Raw genomic sequence first — 12872 nt, forward strand, 5'->3', positions numbered from 1 at the left:
CAGTTTCATGTGTAATCATCTTTTTTTATTCTATTATATTATGGAAATGCTTGTTTTATTTCTTAAATTCAGAATAAAATAAATCTTTTTTTTTTTTTAAAGAATCTTATCCCCAAGACCAGAGGATGAAACACTGCTCCTCTTGGCAGAAAGGTAAGGGACTATGGATGCAGAATGTCACATACATTGTCATATTCAGCAGCTGAAGGTTTTCCTTAACTGTTTTTTTCTATATTACAAAGGAGGGGTCAGTGATTCAATAATCACCAAAAATGTATTAAGTACTTAAGTGCTTAGTATGGTCTAGGAAACCAGGCTTAGCACTAAGAATACACAGCTAAACAAAATAATGCCTGTCCTCAAGAAACTTTCATTCTTTTTTTTTTTTTTTTTTTTGCTTTTTGGAGGTGGGGAAGGCAAGGCAATTGGGGTTAATTGATTTGCCCAAGGTAACATGGCTAAGTGTTGAGTGTCTGAGGTTGGATTTGAACTCAGATCCTCCTGACTCTAGAGCCAGTGCTCTATTCACTGCACCGCCTGGCCACCCCAAGGCACTTACATTCTAATAGCAAGATAATGTGTACATAAAGTAGAAGACATGTATATATAGAGAGAGACAGACAGACAGAGTAAACAGAAGGTAATCTTAGAGTAGAAAGGCAATAGATGCTGGAGATGTTAATGGGGACTAGAGTACATTCAGGTAAAAATACAAAGCATAAAACAAAAAAAATTAAATATGGCACAGGTTTCATATTATCAGCTGGACTCTGCTCTTCACTTTTTCTACCCAAATGCTTCCTTTTTTCAACAGAATATGGATAGGCTTTAGTAATTGGTTAGTCATAATAATGATGCTAATAATTATAATTGTAATAATAATGGCTAACATTTGTATAACACTTTAAGTGTTTTAAATATATTGTCTCATTTGATCTTTCACTTATCTTCTGCAGTTGTCTTGCTGTGTCCAAGTGCCCTGGAGGTGGGAGGTATGGGGGGAGGCAATCATATGTCTCATTCCAATGGTATTATCCTGGTTTCTAGTACTCGGGTACTGAAAAATGTATTCAGAATCATATTCCAGATTTCCATTTTGCAAATATCACTTGATCTGACCTAATGGCTACTAGTCACAAGATGGTCAGACAAATTCCAGATAGACCCAGACAAAAGCTGTTTTATTCTCTCTAAAGAAAGCACCAGTGGAAGGCTAGCAGGGAGAGGGCAGTTCTCTATTTATGAAGTAACTCACTATCAAACATAGTGGCTAATAACTAAAGCCTGAAGCAGGGCGATTCACCCCAGGAAAGTATTTAGGTAACCAGATATGGAGAAGAGTGGATCTCGGTTAAAATCTTCTTTTCAGCTACACCCACAGATGAGGAGTTCTTTTTGCAGCTTTCATATGAGAAGGCAGAGCTCATCTTGATCTTGGTCCAACCAGCCACATCAGCTACTTTTCTCCATACGCATTTGGCATTTTCCTTTGTTCTTTGCCAGTCTTGGTAAAAGAGCCTTCTCCCCTTGGATTTATGAGATATATTTGTCTATCAGATGGAATCTTCTGAAAACATTCCAGCATTTCCACACTTATCCTTAATTTCCTTCCCTTCCTCTCTGTGCTTTCTCTGTACAAAGCCTTCTTCTGTTTGAGCATGTGAAATTTTGTAGGGCTGCTCCTAAAGGAAAAAAGATACTGTTAGCAAGTTCTATGGACTCTTCCTTAAACTTCCAAGACTTTCCAGCCCTCTGAGTCCCCCACAGATAGAACTCCAGAGGACTTTTTTTTTCCTTTTACTAAGGAAGATGATGAAGATCCTGGAACATTAGCATCCACACCTTGTAGGGTAATCTTGAGAACCAGAACCTGCACCTGGCTTCATAATTGAGCAAGCATAGGAGTGATGCTCTTGCCTTTCACAAAGGAATTGACCAGTAGATCCAAGGGCTACAGGTTGGCCCCAAGAGACTCCTGACTCATAGTACAAAAAAAAAGGAGTGGAGTCAACCTTTACTTAACTCTTAAGCCCTGCTCTTCTTTCCCCTACCCATAATCCCTTAAGGAATATGTTCTCCTGTTGCCTTGGTTGGAAAAGGGCATGGCATTATGGTGAAGGGAGCCTTTGTGTTAAAAGGCTAATATCATCATTTCCTTTCTCTAGGAATTTCTGCAAGAACTGAACCATATATATGGAATTTCAAGGATTGGAGAGGAGTGCAAAGCCCAAGAGTAAAAGCAAAGTCAAGGTAAAGAAAGGAAGTGACCACGGTGAAGAATTCCCAAGAAGCAATATTACACTCTTCCCAGAGGGGAGCTGGCAGCATTATTTAAGGGAGAAGGAAAGGAAAGTGAGGGCTATGGCTAAGAGGTTTGGGGGTAGGGGTTGGGGAGATAAGCTGTCTGAAAGAATAAGGATTGACCTATCCTTTACCACTGGACCTTTAATTCTGGTAACCTAGGCACTATACTGATGCACAGACCAAGTGAAAAGTGTAGCCTCACCAGTGTTGCAAAACATGCCTAAGTATTCTGCCAATAATAACTTATGCTAAAGTAACATCAAGGGGCGGCTAGGTTGTGCAGTGAATAGATCACTGGCCCTGGAGTCAGGAGGAGCTGAGTTCAAATCCGGCCTCAGACACTTAACACTTACTAGCCATGTGACCTTGGGCAAGTCACTTAATCCCAATTGCCCCTCCAAAAAGGGGAACCCCCCCAAAAATAAAGTAACATCAAATAACAAGAAACCAAGTGAGTATATATTAGTGTTGAAGATTATTTGCCAGATATTTAATGATGAATGAATGGATAAAAAAGCATTTATTAAGTACTTATTATATGGCAAATACTTATTATATTCCAAACTAGGAAAATTAATACAAAAACCAAGGATATTGCCTGGACTCAAGGAGCTTACATGTTAATGGGAGAGTTAACAGAAATGGAAATTTTGATTTGGAAAGTTATAGGAATAGTAAATAGGGCTATAGAGGAGTATATTGAAACTCTCTTTCCAAGAGCAATGACAAGAGTTGATTTGATTTATACTTTTTTAAAAATTAAATTATTTATTTTAGTTTTCAACAATCACTTCCATAATTTTTAAATTTTCTTCTCCTCCCTCACCCTTCCCTCCCCAAGACAGCTTGCACTCTCATTGCTCTATACATACAATCCTATTAAATACGTTTTCACATTAGTCATATCACATAGAAGAATTATAACGAATGGGTAAAACCATGAGAAAGAAAAAAAAATTTTTTAAATAGTCTGTTTCATTCTGCATTCCAACTCCATAGTTCTTTTTCTGGATGTGACTGGCAATTTCCATCATGTGCTCTTTGGAATTGTTTTAGGTCCTTGCATTGCTGAGAAGGGCCAAGTCTATCAAAATCAGTCCTCTCATACTATGGCTGTTACTGTGTACACTGTTCTGGTTCTGCTCCCCTCACTCAGCATTAGTTCATATAAGTCTTTCCAGGTTTCTCTGAAGTCTGCCTGTTCATCATTTCTTATGGCACAATAGCATTCCATTACATTCATATACCACAATTTTTTCAGCCATTCCCCAACTGATGGGTATCCCCTCAATGTCCAGTTCTTGGCCACCACAAAAAGAGTTGCTATAAATATTTTTGTGCATGTAGGTCCTTTTCCCATTTTTATGATTTCTTTGGGATACAGTCCTAGAAGTGGTATTGCTAGGTCAAAGGGTATGCACATTTTTATGGCCCTTTGGGCATAGTTCCAAATTCCACTCCAGAATGATTGGATCAGCTCACAGCTCCACCAACAATGAATTAGTGTTCCAACAGTCCTACATCCTCTTAAACATTTATCATTTTTCTGTTTTGCCATGTTAGCCAATCTGACAGGTGTAATGTGGTACCTCAGAGTTGTTTTGATTTGCATCTCTTCAATCAGTAGTGAGTTAAAGCATTTTTTCATATAATTATAAATAGCCTAAATCACTTCCTCTGAAAGTTGCCTGTTCATATCCTTTGACCATTTGTCAGTTGGGGAATGACCTGTATTCATGTCAATTTGACTCAGTTCTCTATATATTTTAGAACTAAGCCCTTTATTGGAGACACTAGTTTAAAAAAAATTGCTGCTGTTGTATTTATTTATTTATTTTTAGTTTTCAACATTCATTTCCACAAGATTTTGAGTTCCAAATTTTCTCCCCATCTCTTGTAAAAATCCTTTCCCTGTTTTCTGCTTCCCTCCTAATCTTGGTTGCATTGGCTTTGTTTGTGCAAAACCTTTTCAATTTAATATGAAGAGTTGATTTGATTATACTTTTAGAACTGGAAAGAAGGAGGAAGTGGGTAGAAGGGAACAGGCTACTTTTTTTTCTCTTAAATACTATTTTATTTTTTTCCAATTACATGTGAAGACTTCCTTCCTTTCTTTCTTTTTCTTTCTTTCTTTCTTTCTTTCTTTCTTTCTTTCTTTCTTTCTTTCTTTCTTTCTTTCCTTTTGGAGGGGGGAAGATAGGGCAATTAGGGTTAAGTGACTTGCCCAAGGTCACACGGCTAGTAAGTGTTAAGTGTCTGAGGCCAAATTTGAACTCAGGTCCTCCTGACTCCAGGGCCAGTGCTCTATTCACTGTGCCACCTAGCTGCCCCCCTGAAGATTATTTTTAATATTGTTTTTAAATAAAATTTTTGAGTTCCAGATTTTCTCCCTCCTTCTTTCCCCTCTGTCCTCCCTCAGACAGTAAGCAGTTTGATATAAATTATTTATGTGCAATCATGTTATATTTCTATATTAGTTCTGTTGTGAAAGAAACAGAATAAAAGGAAAAAAACTATTAAAAATTAAAGAAAGTAGGGGTGGCCAGGTAGCACAGCGAGTAAGAGCACCGGCCCCAGTGTCAGGATGACCTGGGTATTGAATCCAGGCTCAGACACTTAGCACCCACCCAGAAATAACTGGCTGTGTAACCTTGAGCAAGTTACTTAACCCCAATTGCTTAGGGGCGGCCAGGTGGTGCAGTGAGTAAGAGCACCGGCCCCAGAGTTGGGATGACCTGGGATCAAATCTGAACTCTGATACTTAGTACCACACCCAGAAATAACTGGCTGTGTAACCTTGAGCAAGTTACTTAACCCCAATTGCTTTAAAAAAAAATTAAAGAAAGTGAAAATAGTATGCTTTGGTCTGCATTCAGACTCCATCAGTTCTTTAGCTGGATGGAAATAGCATTTCAATCATGAGTATTTTGGAATTGTCTTGGATCATTGTATTGCTGAGAAGAACTAAGTCAATCATAGTTGATCATTGCACAGTGTTACTGTTACTATGTACAGTGTTCTCCTGATTCTGCTCATTTTAATCAGCATCAGTTCATGTAAATCCAGGTTTTTTATGAAATCTGCCTGCTCATCATTTTTTCTTTTTTTTTTTTTTTTTGAGGGGAGAAGATAGGGCAATTAGGGTTAAGTGACTTGCCCAAGGTCACATGGCTAGTTTTTGTTTTAAGTGTCTGAAGCCGTATTTGAACTCAGATCCGCCTAACTCCAGGGCTGGTGCTCTTTTCACTGTGCCACTTCACTGCCCCTCATCATTTCTTATAGCAAAATAGTATTCTATTACTTTTGCATACCACAACTTGTTACAATCATTCCCCAATTGATGGGTATCCTCTCAATTTCCAATTCTTTGCCACCACAAAAAGAGCTTCTAAAAATATTTTAATATGTGTAGGTCCTTTTCTCTTTTTTTAATGATCTCTTTGGGATACAGACCTAGGAATGGTATTGCTAGATCAAAGGATATGTACGGTTGGATTGCCCTTTGGACATAGTTCCAAATTATTCTCCAGAATGGTTGAATCAGTTCACAACTCCACCAACAGTGCATTAGTGTCGCGATTTTCCCACATCTTATCCAACATTTATCATTTTCCTTTTCTGTCATATTAGCCAATCTGATAGGTGTGAGGTAGTACCTAAGAATTGTTTTGATTTGCATCTTTCTAATCAATAGTAATTTAAAGCATTTCTTTTTATATGATTATAGATAGCTTTGATTTTATCATCTGAAAACTGCCTGTTCATATCCTTTGATCACTTATCAATTGGGGAATGGCTTGTATTTTTATCAATTTGACTCAGTTCTCTATATATTTGAGAAATGAGGCCTTTATCAGAGACACTTGCTATAAAAATTGTTTCCCAGCTTTCTACTTTCCTTCTAATCTTGGTTGCATTGGTTATGTTTGTGCAAAAGCTTTTTAAATTTAATAAAATAAAAAATTTTCATTTTATATCTTGTAATGCTCTCTGTCTCTTGTTTGATCATAAATTCTCCCCTTCCCAATAGATCTTTGCTCTCCTAATTTGCTTATGATATCACCCTTTATGTCTGTCATGTACTCATTTTGATCCTATCTTGGTATATGATGTAAGATGATGGTTTACACCTAGTTTGTGCCATATTGTTTTCCTAGCAGTTTTTGTCAAATAGTGAGTTCTTGTCCAAGAAACTAGTCTTTGGGTTTATCAAACACTAGGTTACTATAGTCATTTATTACTGTGCCTTGTGTACCTAATCTATTGCACTAATTCACCCCTCTATAGTTTTGATGATTGTCACTTTATAATGTCGTTTTAGGTGTATTACTGCTAAGCCACCTTCTTTTGCATTATTTTTCATTAATTCTCTTGATATTCTTGACCCTTTTGTTCTTCTAGATGAATTTTGCTATTATATTTTCTAGCTCCATAAAATATTTTTTGGTCATTTGACTGGTATAGCACTGAATAAATTATTTTAGGTAGAATTGTCATTTTTATTATATTGGCTTAGTCTACCCATGAGCAATTGATATTTTTCTAATTGTTTAGATATGATTTTATTTGTATGAAAAAGTGCTTTGTAATTGTGTTCATATACTTTCTGGGTTTGTCTTGGCAGGTAGACTTCCAAGAATTTTATATTCTCTACATTTATTTTAAATAGAATTTCTAGATGTTGTTTTAAATTAGGTTAGAGAATAGTGTGTTTTATTCTTGTTCTTGTTTATGTGAGGAGGTGAAATTTAAAGATCAGTTTGAAGGAGAAAGACTTCTTTTCTTCCTCCTTTTCCCTCTCATCTCCCATAAGTCCTGAGTTCCAGATTCTGCATCCCCTATCCAAGAAATCCACCTACCTGTGGTATTATTTCTTGCCTCCCTAGAGAACCAGAGACCAGACTGGAACAGCCCTCAGAGGCAAGAATGGGAGGGGCCCAGGTATTGATTTAAAAGGAGGAAGGCATGGGGATACTTCTCTGCAGGGAGCAAGCAGTACACTGAACCTGTCAGGATGTCTACAGATGGAGAAACCCATAGCTAAGGGCTAGAATCTGGTAACTATCCTGTCAGAACCTGTGAGCTCCTGTGACTGGATCATCAGATTCCCGAGTTCTTTGGCTTACAGCTCATTTCCTTGAATTCTCCACGGCTCCCTCAGCCCAGGAGCTCACCGACTCATCCAAGCCTCGGACCCTCGCCATTGACATTCATGGGCAAGGTGTGTGTCGGGTTGCAGTCTGCCTCAAACCCCTACTCCACACTCTTGGGCTGGTCGGGGGAGAAAGGGATTAGGCTGATGGGACAAATTGGTGTCCACATAGCTGCCTGCACTAACTTAAGTATACTTTGTCTTTACCTGGAAAGAACAAACAGGCCCCAGGGGCTGAGAAAGGCAAAGAAAAATGAAGTATGGGGGGATTCCACGAAGTGGAGAAAAGCAAGGGATGAGGGATTGAAATCTGTTCGTTAGAATCTCTGTGTCCTCTAGTTTCATTAGTTCCTTCAGAGGTGAAAAGGAGTATCTTCATATCAATTTCCACAACCCAATTGTCTACAAAAAATTTCTAAAAAAACTCCAGGTTCAGTATGAATATCTGAACCTACATCTGTTGCGAGGAGTGAAAAAAGAATTAACATATCTTGGGAAACTTGGTAGTGGGTAAGAGCTGAAGGAGAAGGGTAGGATCATGGTCCTGGGGAACTGGCTTCTGTTTTAACTTCTTCAGCTTATGTTATTGAGGTGTCGGTGCCTTTACTCCAGAAAAGGATTTACTCTCTTAGGTTTCATAGTGAAGTTCTAGCTTCTAGACTGGGATGTGTTGTTGTTGAAGTCAAGGGAAAGTATATGAAGGATCTGGGGCTCCTTCATCAAATGAGATAATATTTGTAAAAGGCATTTGCAGAGTGCCTGATACACAGTATTAATAAATGCTTGCTCCCTTCATTGGAAGGTCTGACCTAGAGTTAAGGAACAATGTTCCTTCTTGTCTACCCTATGATTGGATTACCCTGACCAAACTTTTGGGAACCTACCCAATCATCCATTTAAAATTTTTGCTTAGCCTACCTGTGATTCTGTGTGTGTAATTTGGCTCAGTCTCTAGCTTAAGAAGTAGTGAAGAAATTCTAAGGTCTTGCCCTAAGAAGAGGGGAAAAAAGGGAATTGGCCCTTGGGGTTAAGGGAGAGAAGATTACTTCTCCATCCATATTCTAGATACTTTCCATTCTCTACTTATCTCTCCCTCTCCTTAAGGTTTGTAGATGAGAGGGGAGAGAGTCAGAAGATATTTTTACAGATCTGTCCTACTACATTCCTTCTTTTTTCCACTTCTCCAATTTTGATGATCTTGACTTCAAAGACCCCAGCTCCCCAAAAGACCAGTTTTCAATGGACACTCAATCTTTGCTTCAATTTCAGGAAAAATCAGAAATTTACTCTATTGTGGTCAATGAAACAAAAGATATTGAAAAAACAGATGTTGAACGATCAGACAAGGGTGATGGCAAAGGAAAAAGAAAGGAACGCTTGAGACACAGCAAGAAGGACCTCCAGAAAGAACTCAAGAAAGACCTTGATCTGGTCAGTTATCCTAAGCTGAGTGGGAGCACCTTGGCTATCTATATTCCTCCTTTTATTTTTCATGGTACTTTTGCTCTGACAAGGGAACAGATAGCTTAGAGCTAAAATTGACCCTAATAATTATCTAGTCTAATACCATCATTTTGTAGAGGAGGAAACTGAGGCACAGAGACTGTGACACAAATAGTAATTAGTAGAGTCAGGATTCAAATCCCTATCATCCAGACTCTAAATAAAAGTCAGAGTTATTCCGTTAATTACATCATGTTGTCCATAGGACCCAAAACCTTCTTGAGCCTGCTCTTTGTAGCTACAGTAAAAAGAAAAACCAATGTCTGAGAGGTTTTTAAAAATGCATCTGAAAAATTTTGAAAATGAAAAAATAATTTAAATATACTTGGGCAGCTAGTTGGGGCAGTAAGATATAGTGCTGGCCCTGGAGGCAGTAAAATTTAAGGTCATATCTAGCCTCAGACACTCATGAGCTCTATGAGCCTGGTGAGCAAGTGATTTAACCTGTGTTTGCCTCAGTTTCCTAACAGCAAAATGAGGATTATAGCACCAGCTTTCCAAGAGCATTGTGAGGATCAAATGAGACAATTGTAAAATATTTAGCACAGTGTCTGGCATGTCATAAGGACTATATAAATGTTAGCTATTATTAAATTTGTTCCATGTTAGAATTAGGTTGATACAATCTTTGCCTGGAGACTCTCTTTACTAGATGATTACTGTATTCTGCATGAAGGCCCTGTCATGTGGAGCTCAAAGATTTAGTTATCCTTATCAGAGAGATCATTTGCACGTAGTTTTGTTTTAAAATAAAAAAGAAGAAAATGAATGATTTTTAGCTCTTATAGTAACCCTAATTGGACAAGAAACTAATACAGAAACCCTGTTTTTGCTTATCCTGCTTTAAAATGGGAAGAACTACAGAGGATGGAACAAAGAAGGCTATGTCTTTTCCTGATAGAGAAGAGTAAACTGAAATCTCAGTACAGAATTCCCAGTATGGAAACACCTCTACTTTTTATAGATGAGATCTATTGATAAACCTAAAGTTTTAGCTACCTGGGGCAATGAGAAAGTAAGTGACTTGACTCATCTAATTATACAGCCAACAGGTGTCTGAAGCAGCACTAGACCCCAGGTCATCCATGACTTCCAAAGCCCCTTCCTGTTCTGGGATTCTATGATCTGAATCCAGCTTGGTCCTATTTTTCCAATGGCTGGTGAGAAATACAGACAATTTAAGCTGCTTCTCATTCACTTGTTTTTTTTTTTCTTTTTTGAATCTTAGGATGACCATAAACTCAGCACTAAGGATTTAGAAGAGAAGTATGGAACAAACATCATCCAAGTAAGTCACTGAGAGGATGAAGGACCAACATCAGGGACTTGATCCTATGCCTTTTAGGGGATGAAAAAGGTGGGAAACACCTTTAGTGTCAATAATTCATTGTAGCAGCTTAGAGCAAAGCGATTGTCCCAGGTGGGTTTGTTTAGCTGCTTGAGAAGAAAGGTTACCTGGTCCTCCCTCATGTCCTTTGACTGGCACATAGACTTAATCATCAGTATCTTTGGAAGGGATCCCTAGAATGATGAGAAGGATATAATGTCTTTAATGACTAAACTTTATCCTGATTACTTAAACAAGGGTTATTCTTGTCCTTGTGTTTCTGGGTGTTTGTGAGAGGAAAGAAGGATGTGAGTTCTCTCTGCTTGATTGGAAGAGTAACATCATCAATAAGTATAGCACCATGGAACAGGAGGGTTGGAACATTTTCAGTGGATTGGTCCCTGATTTCTGGACCAAGCACATTTCTTGCCTTATAGAACTTACCATCTGAGAATGGTTATACCATGTATTACTAAAAGATGAGAACAACCAGGTTCATATATGCAAGCAAACAAACCCCTCCCAAGTTTTATTCCACAAAAAATGATACTGTTTTTCTATTGTGGGTCTCAGTTAAGATAGAACTTCATAACATGCAACGTCGACATGAGGTCGATTTGTTGTTGCTGTTGTTTGCTTTTGCATTTTTACCCATTCCTTCTCCTGAGCAAGCATTCCAGTTAGATAATACTGAGTTGGTTACTCACTCAACAGACATTTATTAAACATTTATGTTTGGTGTAGAAGGAGATTTAAAGGTGAATAAAATCTAATTCCTCCCCTCAGAGTGTTTACATTCTAGCAAGGGAGAGGAGATGGCTACCATGTACACCAATAAATATAATACAAGGCAGTTGTATTGAGTATAACTGTGGTGCAATCAAAATTGTTTAGATAGGCTATGACAGGAACAAATTTGTCCTAGAGTTTCCATCAGGCTAGGTGACAAGAATAGATGGAATGTGAGTAAGGTCTTGAAGGACTGAGGGGATTCCAGGGCTGGGTACCCCTATCTAGGCTAGATAGAGAGAAAAGTACTGGTTTAGCAGCATCTATTATTCAGAGGTTGCATGATAAGACTTTTTTCTGAGCAAGAACCGTCCTGATTGTAACTTATCATTGAAAAATCACAGATCTAGAGTTAGAAAGGACCTCAGAAGCCTTTTAGCCCAACTTGCTAATTTAAAAAAAGAGAAGACTGAGGAACAAGGAGATTATAACTCGCCCAAGGTCACAAGACGGTTTCAGAGACAATATCTGAATCCATGTCCTGTGACTACAGGACTTAATTTGTCTTTTCTCTGTAAATCCTCACTCCTCCCTTGAGAAAAGGAATTTCCTTCTCTTTATATAGGTATGTAGGATAGATCTTTGGGAAACCTAAATTGGTCTTTCCCTGGCTCTGGAAAAAAAATAGAAACTGAAAGGCAAAAGCTATAAGACACCTAGGAACTTCACAAAGCCAAGGTCTGCACTTCAAATCTGGGGATCCCTCCAATGCCTACCGAAAATGAAACAAAGAACCCCTAAAAAAAACCCTTACCCCTTAGAATTCCACATTCACAAGGCTAAGAATGTCCAGTCATTTTTAACACTTATTTTTCCTGGTTTTGTCTTTGCAGGGTCTCACTAGCACAAGAGCTTCAGAGATCTTGGCTCAGGATGGCCCCAACGTCCTTACTCCACCAAAGGAAACTCCAGAAATCATCAAGTTCCTCAAACAAATGGTGGGTGGATTCTCCAGCCTTTTGTGGGCAGGAGCTGTCCTGTGTTTCATTGCATATCTGATTGAGTTTTCAAAGGACAAGTCTGCTTCCATGGACAATGTAAGTATTTAAAGACTTCCTGCAAGGTTTTTGTTGTTGGTTTCTCTGTCATAGAAAGGATACCAGAGGCTAAGGGGAGCTGGAATCTTGAACTGACAACAGGGAAAAATGCATGAGAGGATTCCCCACTGACCCATGTAACAAACACTTGGGGATCCAGCTTGCTTGCGGGCTGAGATCCTCACCCTGTGAGGTGCCTGGTTCACTCTGAGCATCTGCTCCTCTGACTTAGGTCTCCTTTCCCTTTCATGCAGGTCTTTTTGGGTGTTGTTCTCATCTTGGTGGTCATCCTCACTGGGATGTTTGCTTATTACCAAGAGGCCAAAAGCACCAACATCATCGCCAGCTTCACCAAAATGATTCCTCGGGTAAGTAGCTCAAAACTCCCTTGACCCGTGTCATGGCAAACACCTTCTAAATCTTCATATAGTTCTGCCTGACTTATTCTTCATTCACTCATAAAGTGCCTTCTGAGAAGGTCAAACAGAAACTTTTTTTTTTGGCTTTTTGGAGGGGGGAAGGCAGGGCAATTGGGGTTAAGTGACTTGCCCAAGGTCACATAGCTAGTTTTTATGTTAGGTGTCTGAGGCCGGATTTGAACTCAGGTCCTCCTGACTCCAGGGCAGGTGCTCTATTCACTGCGCCACCTAACCACCCCCTTGTTTTTTTGTTATTGTTGTTTTATTTTAATTTTTTTATATTAGTCTTGATATAGTTAAAACTGCAATATCCTCTGATATTGAGCATCCAGACCAAGGGT

General features: G+C 38.7%; 1 protein-coding gene across 1 annotated transcript in view; it reads left to right on the forward strand.

Annotated features, from left to right (window-relative positions):
- The first annotated feature begins 7516 nt into the window (after positions 1-7516).
- The window catches only part of LOC138155528 (potassium-transporting ATPase alpha chain 2-like), a 51257-nt gene continuing 45901 nt past the window's right edge, over positions 7517-12872 (forward strand). The window contains exons 1-5 of the mRNA XM_069080808.1: positions 7517-7525; positions 8726-8887; positions 10188-10247; positions 11909-12112; positions 12367-12480. Coding sequence (XP_068936909.1) covers positions 7517-7525; positions 8726-8887; positions 10188-10247; positions 11909-12112; positions 12367-12480 — 549 coding nt within the window. The remainder of the gene's footprint in view (positions 7526-8725; positions 8888-10187; positions 10248-11908; positions 12113-12366; positions 12481-12872) is intronic.

Source organism: Petaurus breviceps, unplaced genomic scaffold, assembly GCF_028583685.1.
Source record: "Petaurus breviceps papuanus isolate PSGF00001 unplaced genomic scaffold, PetGlider_PUasm1.0 91133, whole genome shotgun sequence".
Classification (NCBI taxonomy): Eukaryota; Metazoa; Chordata; class Mammalia; order Diprotodontia; family Petauridae; genus Petaurus; species Petaurus breviceps.